At 36.0% G+C, this 12,614-nt stretch overlaps 1 protein-coding gene and 1 non-coding gene across 2 annotated transcripts in view; one reads left to right on the top strand and one right to left on the bottom strand.

Moving 5' to 3' along the window:
• Brip1 (BRCA1 interacting DNA helicase 1) overlaps nt 1–12,614 on the bottom strand; it is a 112,685-nt gene that overhangs the window by 53,431 nt on the left and 46,640 nt on the right. Inside the window, 4 exon segments of the mRNA XM_070026729.1 lie at nt 7,984–8,145; nt 11,561–11,701; nt 11,815–11,980; nt 12,318–12,472. Of these exon segments, the coding sequence (XP_069882830.1) occupies nt 7,984–8,145; nt 11,561–11,701; nt 11,815–11,980; nt 12,318–12,472 (624 nt within the window).
• Nucleotides 5,496–5,601, top strand: LOC138831233 (U6 spliceosomal RNA). The gene has a single exon (XR_011373179.1). It is a non-coding gene; the product is annotated as a U6 spliceosomal RNA (small nuclear RNA).

The following is a 12,614-nucleotide window of genomic DNA, read 5'->3' as shown; positions in this document are numbered from 1 at the left end:
ATAGGAAAATCAGTTTGTAACTGACAAATACAAAGATTCAAGTGGCTACTTTGGCACCAGGGAGTCTCTTTTCAGAAAATTTTAATGGAAAATTACTATCCATAAAAAGGGCTCAGAAACTCCCCCATCAATAAAAAATGATCCCTAAGAGAGTTCTGAAGCAGTGGTGCCACCAGTTAACAATAGAGTCAAAATCAGATTTAGCTTAGTAGGGGAATGACATTCTTCACAAAACTATGGCAATTAGTAGAAAGCTCTGAAGAAAAAAACAACACTACTTTCTCACCTTAAACCTTACGCAAATAACATGGTTTATAATAAAAGGAAAAAATACCATTGAAATGTGTGGTTTGAAAAGTTTTATATTCTTTTCTATGTTTCTTTTATGAAAATAGGCTATTTCCTGTTAAGTCTTTCCATTGTATTTTCACACAAGCTAAACTACATTGTGATTATAACATTTTTTCTGTGACTTTACTAATGCTGTCTCTTTGATCTAAAATGCTATACCATGTGTGTGTCTGTGTGTATGTATGCATGTGTCAGAGATTGAGAGAGAGAGAGAGAGAGAGAGAGAGAGAGAGAGAGAGAGAGAGTGTGTGTTCTGGGGCTTGAACTCAGAGCCTGGATGCTGTTCCTGAGCTTCTTTTCTCAAGGCTAGTGCTCTACCACTTAGGCCACAGCTCCACTTCCGGCTTTTCTGGCAGTTAATTGGAGATGAGATTCCCTCATAGGCTTTCATGCCTGGGCTAGCCTCGAACTGTGATCTTCAGATTTCAGCCTCCTGAGTAACTAGGATTACAGGCATGAGCCATCAGTGCCCAGCTTAAAATGCTCCACTCTTACCCTGCCATGGCTAATCTTAGGCACCAACTGGGTGGATAGAGAGAAGGCTAGCAAACTGGTAAAGCACATCTCCACATGTGTCAATAGGCCCTTTTCAGAGTCAATTAAGGGGGCCAAAGATCACCATGAATGTGAGTGCCACCCTTTTACTCCATTCAGGACCCAGCCTGAATGGAGAAAAAGGAAAAGGAGGAGGAAGCCCACTGGCACAGGCGGTCTCTGCCTTCACAGGTTCCTGGCAGCCATGAGGTGAACAGCTTTCCTCCACCATTCCCTTTCTCTAGGATATTTCTGCCTTGCCCTGGGCCTAAAAGCAATAGAGACCACCAATCATGACCTGAAACCACTAAAGCCATGAGCCAAAATAAACTTTTCCTTCTCTTAAATTTTTTTCTCTGAAATGTTTGTCACAGTGACAGAAAAACTCAGATCTATCATTGGAAATCTACTTCCCTTTCTTTAATACCCACTAAAATATCACTTCTGCTTCAGCTGATAAATATGATCTCTTCCTGTTCTTATTTACAATATCACACTTCTTTCTCTAATGACTTTAGGTTTTGCCAAGGACTACTGGAACTTGTACATCTATTTTATACCACAACTAAACTAAAATCGTCTTGAAGACTTTCTCTCCCCACACACCTTACCACACAATCTCAGAAGGGCTCCAGGATCAATGCAGTAGATATAACCAAGACAGATGTAAGGCACAGGCCCTAAAATGATAACTGAGGATGGAGTTCAATGGTAGAACATTTACCTAGCATCTGTGAAGCCCTGGGTCCAATTCCCAGCAAAACACACACACACACACACACATACACACACACACACACACACACACACACACACAATCCAAGTCCACATTAAGGGCTAAAGAGCACTGATAAAGACACTACTTCAGAAAATATAAAAAGCAGCTAAAATGCATTGTTTGGAATTCTTTTTTTATTTTCTCATTTAAAGGTCAATTTGCATAGAGCAATAAGTATAAATGTATTGATAGGGATAAAATGTATAGATAGAATTTTGTAATAATGATATAATGCAAGTAAAACAGAATATAGCTACACAGAAACTTGTTGCATTCTTCTTAAAATTAATTCGTATTAAACTATACTGTTAAAGCTCAGGCTGGCCTTGAACTCAAGCTGTTCCTGTCTCAGCCTCCCAAGTACTGCAATTTTTAGGTGTGCACCCAAACACTTGGCTTATTCCATTAAAATTTAAGGTAGTAACTTGAGTTTTACAACCACTGAGAAAATAACTCAAAATACGTGCTTTTTTTTAAAGTCAAGAGAATAAAAATGACACATCAGAAAACTGAACTGTCATATTAGAAAATATCTATTTAGCACAGAGAAGGCAGTACTAGAAGAACAGAAGGGGAAAATAGTTGTCAGCTATAGAGAAAATAAGCAGTCAGATGGCATTCATTAAAATTACTTTATCAGTAATGGTATTAAACACTGGCTATTATTTAACTCTTGTCAAAAAGTAGAGACTAGTAAGTTTGGCTTTAAACAATGATTGCAGCTGGGAGCTGGTGGTTTACACCTGTATACTTCTAGCTAATACAGAGGCTGACATCTGAGGATTGCAGTTTGAAGCCAGTTCAAGTAGGAAAGCCTGCGAAACTATTATTTTCAATAAACTGCCAAAAAACAAAGAAGCCAGAAGTGGAGCTGTGGCTCAAGTGGTAGAGCATTAGCCTTTAGCAAAAGCTCAGGGTCAGCTCACAGGTCCTGAGTTCAAGCTCCCACGACTGGTACAACCACAACCACAAACACAACAACAATGTTGTCTACAAAAGACACAAGTACATTCAAGATACAAATATACTGAAAGGAAAAGGAAAAGAATATTAGTCATAAAAAGAATAAACTATTGAATTATCCTACCATACAGATAAAACTTTAAACATTATGCCAAGTAAAGAATCCAAACAGAAAAGGTCACATACGTAACATGTATAGCAGAGAAAATTCTACAGAAGCAGAAAATAAGTTAGTGGTTAGAAGGAGGCAAAATTGGAGGATGACTGCTCATGGGTAAAGGATTTTTTTAGGAGTCATAAAAATGTTCTACAAGGGGATAGGAATGTGGCTTAGTAGTAAAGTGCATCCCTAGCATACATGAAGCCCTGGGTTCCATTCCTCACATAAACAGAAAAAGCCAGAAATGGTGCTGTGGTTCAAGTGGTAGAGTGCTAGACTTGAGCAAAAACAGTCAGGGACAGTGCCAGGCCCTGAGTACAAGACTCAGGACTGGCAAAAAAAAAAAAAAAAAAAAAAAAAAAGTCCTGTAATTATATAGTGATAAGAAATAAAAATGAAAAAAACAGACTGTAGGGGGCTGGGAAGGTGGCTCAGTGGTAGAGCGCTTGCCTTGCATGCATGAGGCCCTGGGTTCAATTCCTCAGCACCACATAAGCAAAAAGAAAAAAGCCAGAAGTGGCGCTATGGCTCAAGTGGTAGAGCGCTAGCCTTGAGCTGAAGAGCTGAGGGACAGCGTCCAGGCCCAGAGTTCAGGCCCCACGACCAGACCCAAAAAAAATCAAACAAACAAAAAAAAAACACCAAAAAACAGACTGTAGGAACTACTTTAAACTTATAAATTTCTCTCCTTTGGGCTAGAATATTGATTCTTTAGAAGTGTACTTGTTTTAAACCTAATTTTTTTTTTAACAAAAAAGTAATTGTTCTCATGATGAATCCCAGAAGTTCAAAATTTCTCATGTGCTGAATTCTGTTCCAGGGAGAGTGAATTACAAGCATGGCAATTTTTTTGTAGGTCATGGGGCTTGAACTCTGGGCCTGGATGCTGTCTCAGCTCTTCAGCTCAAGGCTAGAGCTTTACCACTTGAGCCACAGCGCCACTTTCAGTTTTCTGGTGGTTTATTGGAGATAAGAGTTTCACAGACTACTTTCCTGTCCAGGCTGGCTTTGAACCTCAATCCTCATATCTCAGCCTTCTGAGTAGCTAGGATTACAGGCGTGAGCCACCGGCACCCGCTTGTTGTGGACCTTTTTAAACCTTACAGTATATGATATGACATGAAAGTTGTATATCACAGTTAAATTTCAATATGTAATTGTTTATTAGATCAAAACCAATGCTTTCTTAGTTTTTCGTTAATTTAGAAAATATATTTGTGAGCTGGACGCTGGTGGCTCACGCCTATAATCCTAGCTACTAAGGAGGCTGGAAACTGAGGATCACGGTTCAAAGCCTATCCAGGCAGGAAAGTCCTTGAGATTCTTATCTCCAAGAAACTGCCAGAAAACCAGAAGTGGTGCTGTGGCTCAAGTGGTAGAGGGCTCACCTTGAGCTGAAGAGCTGAGAGACAGAGGCCAGGCCCAGAGTTCAAGCCCCAAGACAGACAGACAGACAGACATGAAAGAAAGAAAGAAAGAAAGAGAGAGAGAGAGAGAGAGAGAGAGAGAGAGAGAGAGAGAGAGAGAGAGAGAGAGAAAGAGAGAAAGAGAAAGAGAGAAAGAGAAAGAGAGAAAGAGAGAAAGAGAGAAAGAGAAAGAGAAAGAAAGAGAAAGAAAGAGAGAGAAAGAGAGAAAGAGAGAGAGAAAGAAAGAGAGAGAGAGAAGAGAGAGAGAGAAAGAAAGAAAGAAAGAAAGAAAGAAAGAAAGAAAGAAAGAAAGAAAGAAAGAAAGAAAGAAAGAAAATACATTTGTGATGTGAATTTTATGTCAACTTACGTTGGCCATGAGTTGCCCAAGTATTTAAGCATAACTTTGGAATGGTTTTGTAAAAGTATTTTTCAGGGAGATTAACATTTAAATGATGAAGTGAGTAAAGCAGAAGCCCTTTATAAATGTAGGTAGAAATCATCCAACCTCTAATGGCCAGAACAGAATCAAAAGGCAGAGAGTTGCAATTCGCTGTCAGCTTTGAACCTTCAACATTCCTTAATTGCTAGAAAACAAGATGAATATATACTGAAAAGTATATTTATGGTAAATGTACCAATCTTAGCAAAAAAAGAATCTATAAAAATGGATATCAGTTAGGCGCCAGTGGCTCACACCTGTAATCCTAGCTAGCTACCCAGAAGGCTGAGATCTGAGGATTACAGTTTGAAGCCAGCCCAGGCGGGAAAGTCCATAAGACTCTTATCTCCAATTAACCACCAGAAAACCTGAAGTTGTGGCTCAGGGACAGGACCCACTCACTGAGTACAAGTCCCATGACCAGGAAAAAAAGAATTATCATGGTATAGATTGTTTAGACATATATAAGATGCTTTGAAACATGACTAAAATAAAGACCACCTTGTTCACATCACCAACTGTCTGCCTAAGATTTAGCAAGGCCTGGTATCTGTAATTCACATGATTTATTCAATTTATGTTTTCTTAGAAACAAAACATCCAATAAAAAGAAAAATGCTAATGCTTATAAATTTTAGTATGATTCACCACCATAGAGTTATTGTCCTTTCTTTGGAGACTCTTTACAATTTTATCATAATTAAATCTGTTTTAGAACTCAAAAGAGTTCATGGCAGAACCCAAACTTTCAGATTATGGCATGAGTTTTGTGGATGTATTTGTCAAAACTCATTGGGCTTAAAAGGAGTGTATTTTATAACTGCTATATGACAATAATATTTAATAACTACGGTGATTATGGTGCTCACTTTAATAGCACATGCACTAAAACTGGAACGAAACAGAGAGATTAGCATGGCCCCTGAGCAAGGATGACATGCAAATTTGGGAAACATTCCATAGTTTTAAAAAATGTTTAAATTCACTTAGATATGCATAAAGTAATTGTGCCACTTATGTCACAGTTATGGAATGGTGTTTAATATAAGTATGTTAATATTCGAAACTTAAAAAGCTGTCATAAATATACATATTATTATTCAGTAATTAAAAACATAATTTTAGCCAGGTGTGGTAGCTTATACATGTAATCCCAGATAATAAGAAAATTGAGACAGGATGATCATACTTAGGTCCAGCCCAGGCCAAAAGAAAGCACTGACTTCCTATCTCAGAACAAGACAGAAGTATTCCATAATCCCAGATATATATAGATAGGGTAATCACAATCCATGGCCTGCATGAGCAAGAAGCTTAAGACCCTATCTGAAGATTAAAGCAAAAGGGTCTGGAGGTATAGCTCAAGTGGCAGTCTTTACATACCAACTAAGCACAAGCCCTGAGTTCAAAACCCACGTTATGCCAAGAAGCCCTAGTAGAAACAGATTTTTTTTTTTATTGTACTGTTTGCAGTTATTTCTTTTTTCTTTCTTTTTTTTGGTTTATTCCCTTTTGCCACTGGTTTTGATTTCTGTTCCCTTTGTCTTGTATATAAGTGTATCTGAATTGGTGAGGGGAAGGGGAAATCACAGAAAACAATGGGACAAAGGGTAGAACAACTCAGCAACAATACCCAATAGACACTATGTTGGAAATGAACTTTACAACCTGGGGGGAGAGGGGACTGGGAGGGGAAATAGTAGAGAAAATGAGGGAGGGGGTGGCATTCTTCAAAAAGAAATGTACTCATAACCTGCCTTATGTAACTGTAACCCTACCGTATATCACCTTTACAAAGAAGCTTAAATTAAAAAAAAAAAAACCTACGCTGCCAAAATTTTAACTAAAATATAGGAAAATAAAAATACAATTTCATGATTTTCTATTTTCCATTTAAAATTTAAAATATTGTTTCTTTCTCAGGGGTGCACGGATGGCTCACTCATGTTAATCCTAGCTACTCAGAAGACTGAGATCTGGAGGATCAAGGTTAAAAGCCAACCCAGGCAGAAAAGTCTGAGACTGATTCCACCTAACTAGCAAAAAGCTGCTCTTGATGTGAAGTTCAAATGGTAGTACCAGCCAAGCAATCCTGTAAGAAGACCTGAGTTCAAACTTCAATACCACCAAAAAATTATATGTATACATATATGTATATATATTTACTTATGTGCATATATATTAACATATGCATTTCTCTTATTTCTAGTTATTAATATACCACACCTGAACTGCCTCTTGGGCCTACATTATTAAACATTCTAGAATCCATGAAAGTAGGAGATTGTTAGGAATTAAAACTATAACAAGACTGATTTCCTCCAAAATTCAATATATATATGCACACAAGAAGTAGTAATATAATATCTTGATGATAACAAGATCTGAAAAGGAAATTAGGAAATCAATTCTATGAGCATCAAAAATTAATAAAATCCTTATGAATAAATTTAACCAAAGAGGCTGTACAATGAAAACTATTAAATACTGCAGAAAGAAATTAAAGACATAATTAAAAGCAAAATAAAATACAATTAAAAGGCCATAAACTAGATGACCCACATTTTTTTCCCCTCCACTATTGAAGATTGAACATTAGGCCTTGTGCATGCCAAGAAAGCCATCTACAATTAAACTACACTTCTAGCTAGAAGACTCACTATTGTTAGGAAAATAAAACTCATCCAAAATTGCATACAGAATCTCAAAGAACTCAATGGTCAAAACAATCTTGAAAAAGAATTTTTCATTTTTTTACATTGAAATTTAACTTAGACTTTGATAATATATTATTCTCAGAAATTATATTTGGTTTTGATCTTTTGACACTGAGGACCAAAATATATCATAATTTTAATTTAACCTCAAAAAGGTATCAAAAACAAGAGAAACACTATACTATATAATTTTAATCTAATCTTTAAAAGTTACCAAAAATCAGAGTGACTCTAAAATGAAAAAATAAATTTCTTCTGGTCAGTTGCTTGAAGCAAAATAATGGGCAACAAAGAATGTTTGGCTTAAATTCACTTTACTGAAACCTTCAAAAGTGTAATTTGTAAAAGGAAAACTCTTTCCTTCCATTATGAAAATATCAAGTTGCTTCTAAGAATAAACATCACACATACACAAACAGTCCTTTTATATAACTAACATTTCATACAACAAAGCTAAAAGGGTCTTATCTCCGTGTCATCCATCATGTTAGACTTTCAAATAAAGCAGTAATAGAACAATCAAGCAGTATCTTAAACAACAAATAACATAATGTTTAAAAAACTATAGGAAGTTTATCTTGGTATTCCTACAAGATTTTTTAAGGGTAAAAAAAACAATATACATCCTTTACCTTGTAAGATGGCAAAAAACACAAAATTCCTTGGCTCATAGTCTGGCAGACAGATAACAAAAGTGCTCCCACTTCATCCTGGAACTCAAATGTTTCAGTATGCTGGAAGGTAGCACAGAGATTCCGACCCTTAGGTCCTGAACCAATGGTACCAACCCAAACCTAGAATATCAATATGTTAGTATTAGTTATGCCTAAATAAAGTATGAAAATTAGTATTTCATGGGGGAAATATTTCCATTTATGTATAACAAAGATCAAAAAATAAATCTAGGAGAAATTTATTTTAGATTATTGCTATTTTTTCTTTATCTTTAATTGTATACAATTAGGTTTGTATCAATTCAAATCAAATTATAACTGTAGATTAATCCACAACCCCCATGGTAAACAAAGAAACATCTATAGAACATATACAAATAAAAGAAATCATAATGTGTCATTAAAATTTTTTAATAAAAAAACACTGATGAACCAGAGCAAAAAAGAAAGGCACTCTACCACTTGAGCCACAGCGCCACTTCGGCTTTTTCTGCTTATGTGGTGCTGAGGAATCAAACCCAGGGCCTCATGCATGCAAGGCAAACACTCTACCACTGAGCCACCTTCCCAGCCCTTAATTTTAATCTCATGAAAGAAATAATCACACATCAAGATTATAAAACACACCTCAAGGAACAGGTGCCCTGAATTCTTCACAAATGTCAAACAAATCAAGAAAAAAAAGGCAAGAGAACTTATTTTTGAAGACTAAAGATATATTAAAATGGCCATGTGAAATTCTTGATTGGATCCTGGATAAATAAATACAAAGAGAACAGATATAAAAACATTTTGCAAATAATTGGAGAATATGAATATTGGCTACTGTGTATCAACATGAAATTGCTTGGGTGTTTTCACAGCATTGTGGTTATGTAGGATAATTGACTTGTAGGGCTGGGAATATCACTAAATGATTAAGTGCTTACCTAGCACATACAAGGCTCTAGGTTTGATTCCCAGCAATGCACATACAAAAAATTAATTACAGAAGATAATGTATTTATCCTTAGAGGAGATACACTAAACTTGTAAGAGCAAAATGTCATGTTATCTAAAAATTACATTTGACATTTTATCCAAAAACGTGCAACATTTGCAAACTTCCATGGATAAATAGAAAAGACATATAAATAGACAGGAGGGAGGTAGGAAAAAGCAGCAAACAATGTTAACAATTGAATCTAGGAGAAGGATATAGATGTCCATAGCACTTTCAACTTTTCTGAAATTTATTATTTTTCAAGATAAAAAGTTGAAAAAAATGAATAAAATGCAGCATATATACATACAATGAAACATTAGACAAAAATAAAATTCTACGGCTGGGAAGGTGGCTTAGTGTAGAGTACTTGCCTTGCATGCATGAGGCCCTGGGTTCAATTCCTCAGTATCACATAAGTAGAAAAAGCCATAAGTGGTGTATGGCTCAAGTGGTAGAGTGCTAGCCTTGAGCTGAAGTGCTGAGAGACAGAACCCAGGCCCAGAGTTCAGGCCCCACCACCGACCCCCCCTACCCCCACCCCCAAAAATTCTGATACATGTTACAATAGATGAACTTTAAAGAAATTTTCTACCAAATTGACAAACACTGAAAATAAGTCAGTCACAAAAAGATACTTTATGAATTCACTCACATGAACTACCTAGAGTAGTCAAATTCATGGAAACAGAAAGTGGAATGGTGGTTACCGGAGGCTAGTGGTGGAGGGGGAAGGAAAAGTTAAGTTGTTCAGTAGATAAGGGTAACGATTTTGCATGATGCAAATTGGCTGAGCAAAAATATGAACACACTTAACATGACTGAAGTTTACACTTCTAAGTAGTTAAGATGGTTCCTATCTATGCTATTAGTATTTTGCCACACATAAGCAAAATAGTATTGTTTCTGCTCTGGTCTCAAGAATTTGCTTGTTATTTCTCCTGTGTAAATAAAGGTTTTTGATTGAATACCCCTTCTTCCCCTTCCCCCCAAAAAAAACCAGTAATATTTATTTGGAGGACAATATTATAGTAAAACAATATCCCGCTGCACATTTAGCATTATTATTATAATCCAGTGTTATTACATATGAAATAAACTTTGTATACTAGGATGACGCCATAATTGAATTCTATTATAATAACCTCATGAGAAGATATATGGTGAATTTTCTAACCTTTTTATAGCTAGTAGAGACACTAAGGATGGCACTTGAAATTGTGGAACCTGTATTCTTATTTCACTGTTGTTTATAGTAATGTTTCCTCACAGGAGCCTCTGGCACCCTGGCCCTCATAAAGCAAACTCTTAGTTATAAAGGAGCTTAGTGTTCTGGGTCCCCAATGACTAAATATTAATACTTGTCCCAGAGCAATTGTAAGAACCAAAAATGTCCCCAGCCTTATGTATATAAAGCTTTATAATGACTTAGAATTGTGCTAAGCACATGGGTGATAGTAAACTTGTGGCTAACCACTATAAATTAAACTTTAAAAAAAAAGGGGGGGGCTGGGAAGGTGGCTCAGTGGTAGAGTGCTTGTCTTGCATGCATGAGGCCCTGGGTTTGATTCCTCAGCACCACATAAGCAAAAAGAAAAAAGTCGGAAGTGGCGCTGTGGCTCAAGTGGTAGAGCGCTAGCCTTGAGCTGAAGAGCTGAGGGACAGCGCCCAGGCCCAGAGTTCAGGCCCCACGACTGGACCCCCCTCCCCCAAAAAAAGGTGGGCACCTGTGGCTCACACTTCATAGCCAGCCCTGGCAGGAAAGTCTGTGAAACTCTTATCTCCAATTCAATCACAGAAAAAAACGTAAGTGGTGCTGTGGCTCAAGTGGTAAAGTGCTAGCCTTGAGCAAAAGGAGCTCAGGAACAGCGCCCATGCCCAGATTCAAGCCTCAGGACTGGCACACACACACAAAAAGTTCAGTGTAATGAAAAATAATTCAAATATTTCCAGAAAAAAAATAACATTTATATCATTTTTTAAATAAAATATTAAATTGCAAAACCAACAGAGTACTTGTAGTCCATTTCAGGTATTAACCTAGGTACAAAGAAAAAAAATATGTAAAAAGAAAAATAGATACACTATAGTCTAAAGGAAAGGGATAACACATAAGTAACCATACAACAAGAAGTATAGTAGTTAAGTTTTCCTTTGTTTTTAGATTTATAGAAATATTTAAACTTACTCAAATGAAGAATTTGTTGTGTAGTCTTTGTATCAAAAGTGACTAGGTTAATAGAATACTGTTAATTAATACTTCTATTGTGGACATTATTAATCAATTAACAGATTTTCTCCTAAATTTAAAATGTGAATTTTTTAGGATTTGTTTGGCATTTCAGGTACCTTCTAATTTGTTTATATGAAATTATATTGAAGTAAGAAGGAAGTGGTACTGTGGCTCAAAGTGGTAGAGCACCAGCCTTGAGCAAAAAAGGTCAGGGTCAGTGCCCAGACCTTGAGTTCAAGCCCCATGACTTACAAAAAAACAAAAAGAAATTATATTGAAGTAAGAAGATTGGAGAGCCTCAAAAAGACCCAAAAACTAACCTGTGAGTTATTAATGACATGATTAGCCTCTAGTTGGACAGTAAATGTAACACCAAGCTCAGATGAAAAAGATTTCATTGGTGATAATGTTCCGGATGTCAAAACAATCGTCCGAACTTTGCCGTTAATATCTGAAAAGGCCTAAAAAGAAAAATTTGTTAAATAAAATCATCTTTGAAAGAGTCAAATGCATTCATTTAATTGTTGGCATTACCAAAAAGACAAAAATTTCATTTACAACACGATGAGCTTACCACAGCAGGATTTAAACACCAAAAGTTTAGCACATGAACTGCAATTTTCTGTCTTGAACGCTTCTTGTTTTTTGGTACAACCAAAAATCCATTTTTATCTGGAATATCAGTATGATTTATCCAGGAATAAGTCTGTTGAATAGCAATTTTATAATCATCTGCAAATCTAAACGCAAAGAAAATGCTAATTAAATGGCAAAACATTATACTGACCTAGCGACATACAATGTAAAAATTGCTTATATTAAAACTTGAGAGCTTTCTTTTCCATACTTTAAAAATAATAGTAACAATAACATTCTTACCACTAAATTCTGATGTAAATTAAGCCATCAAATCACAAAATCAACTAGTTAGCCTGCAATTCATGATTCTTCTGCTCCCTCCAGAGTACCTGGGATTTCAGGAGTATGTTACCATGCCCAGCATTAAAATTAGCATAAGCTAAACACATGCTATTAACAATTAGACTACAATTTTTAAGAGATCATATCATCACTGACCTGCTATTTTCCCTGAAAAGATAGTCAAGCACCATAAAAAGTCCTTTGAGCATTATTTGAGTTGAAGCGCTAATAATGGGTACTTCTCTTGTCTCCTCTTTATCTTGAAATGCTAAGATTTTTTCTTCCTTTTGAAGAATAGCAGAAAAATGTCCCTAAAAGAAAATTTCTATATTAAGCATAAAAGGAGGGATGAAGGAGGGATGGAAATTTCCATAAGTTATATAATGAAATGCATATAAAACATGCATTAAAATTTTGGATATATATTATAATTACATAGTGCTAACAGTATAT

The sequence above is a fragment of the Dipodomys merriami genome, unplaced genomic scaffold (genome assembly GCF_024711535.1).
Source record: "Dipodomys merriami isolate MVZ:Mamm:240054 unplaced genomic scaffold, mDipMer1.0.p SCAF_19, whole genome shotgun sequence".
NCBI lineage: Eukaryota > Metazoa > Chordata > Mammalia > Rodentia > Heteromyidae > Dipodomys > Dipodomys merriami.
The sequence above is the reverse complement of the archived record's forward strand: the minus strand, read 5'-3'. Positions and strand labels throughout refer to the sequence as shown.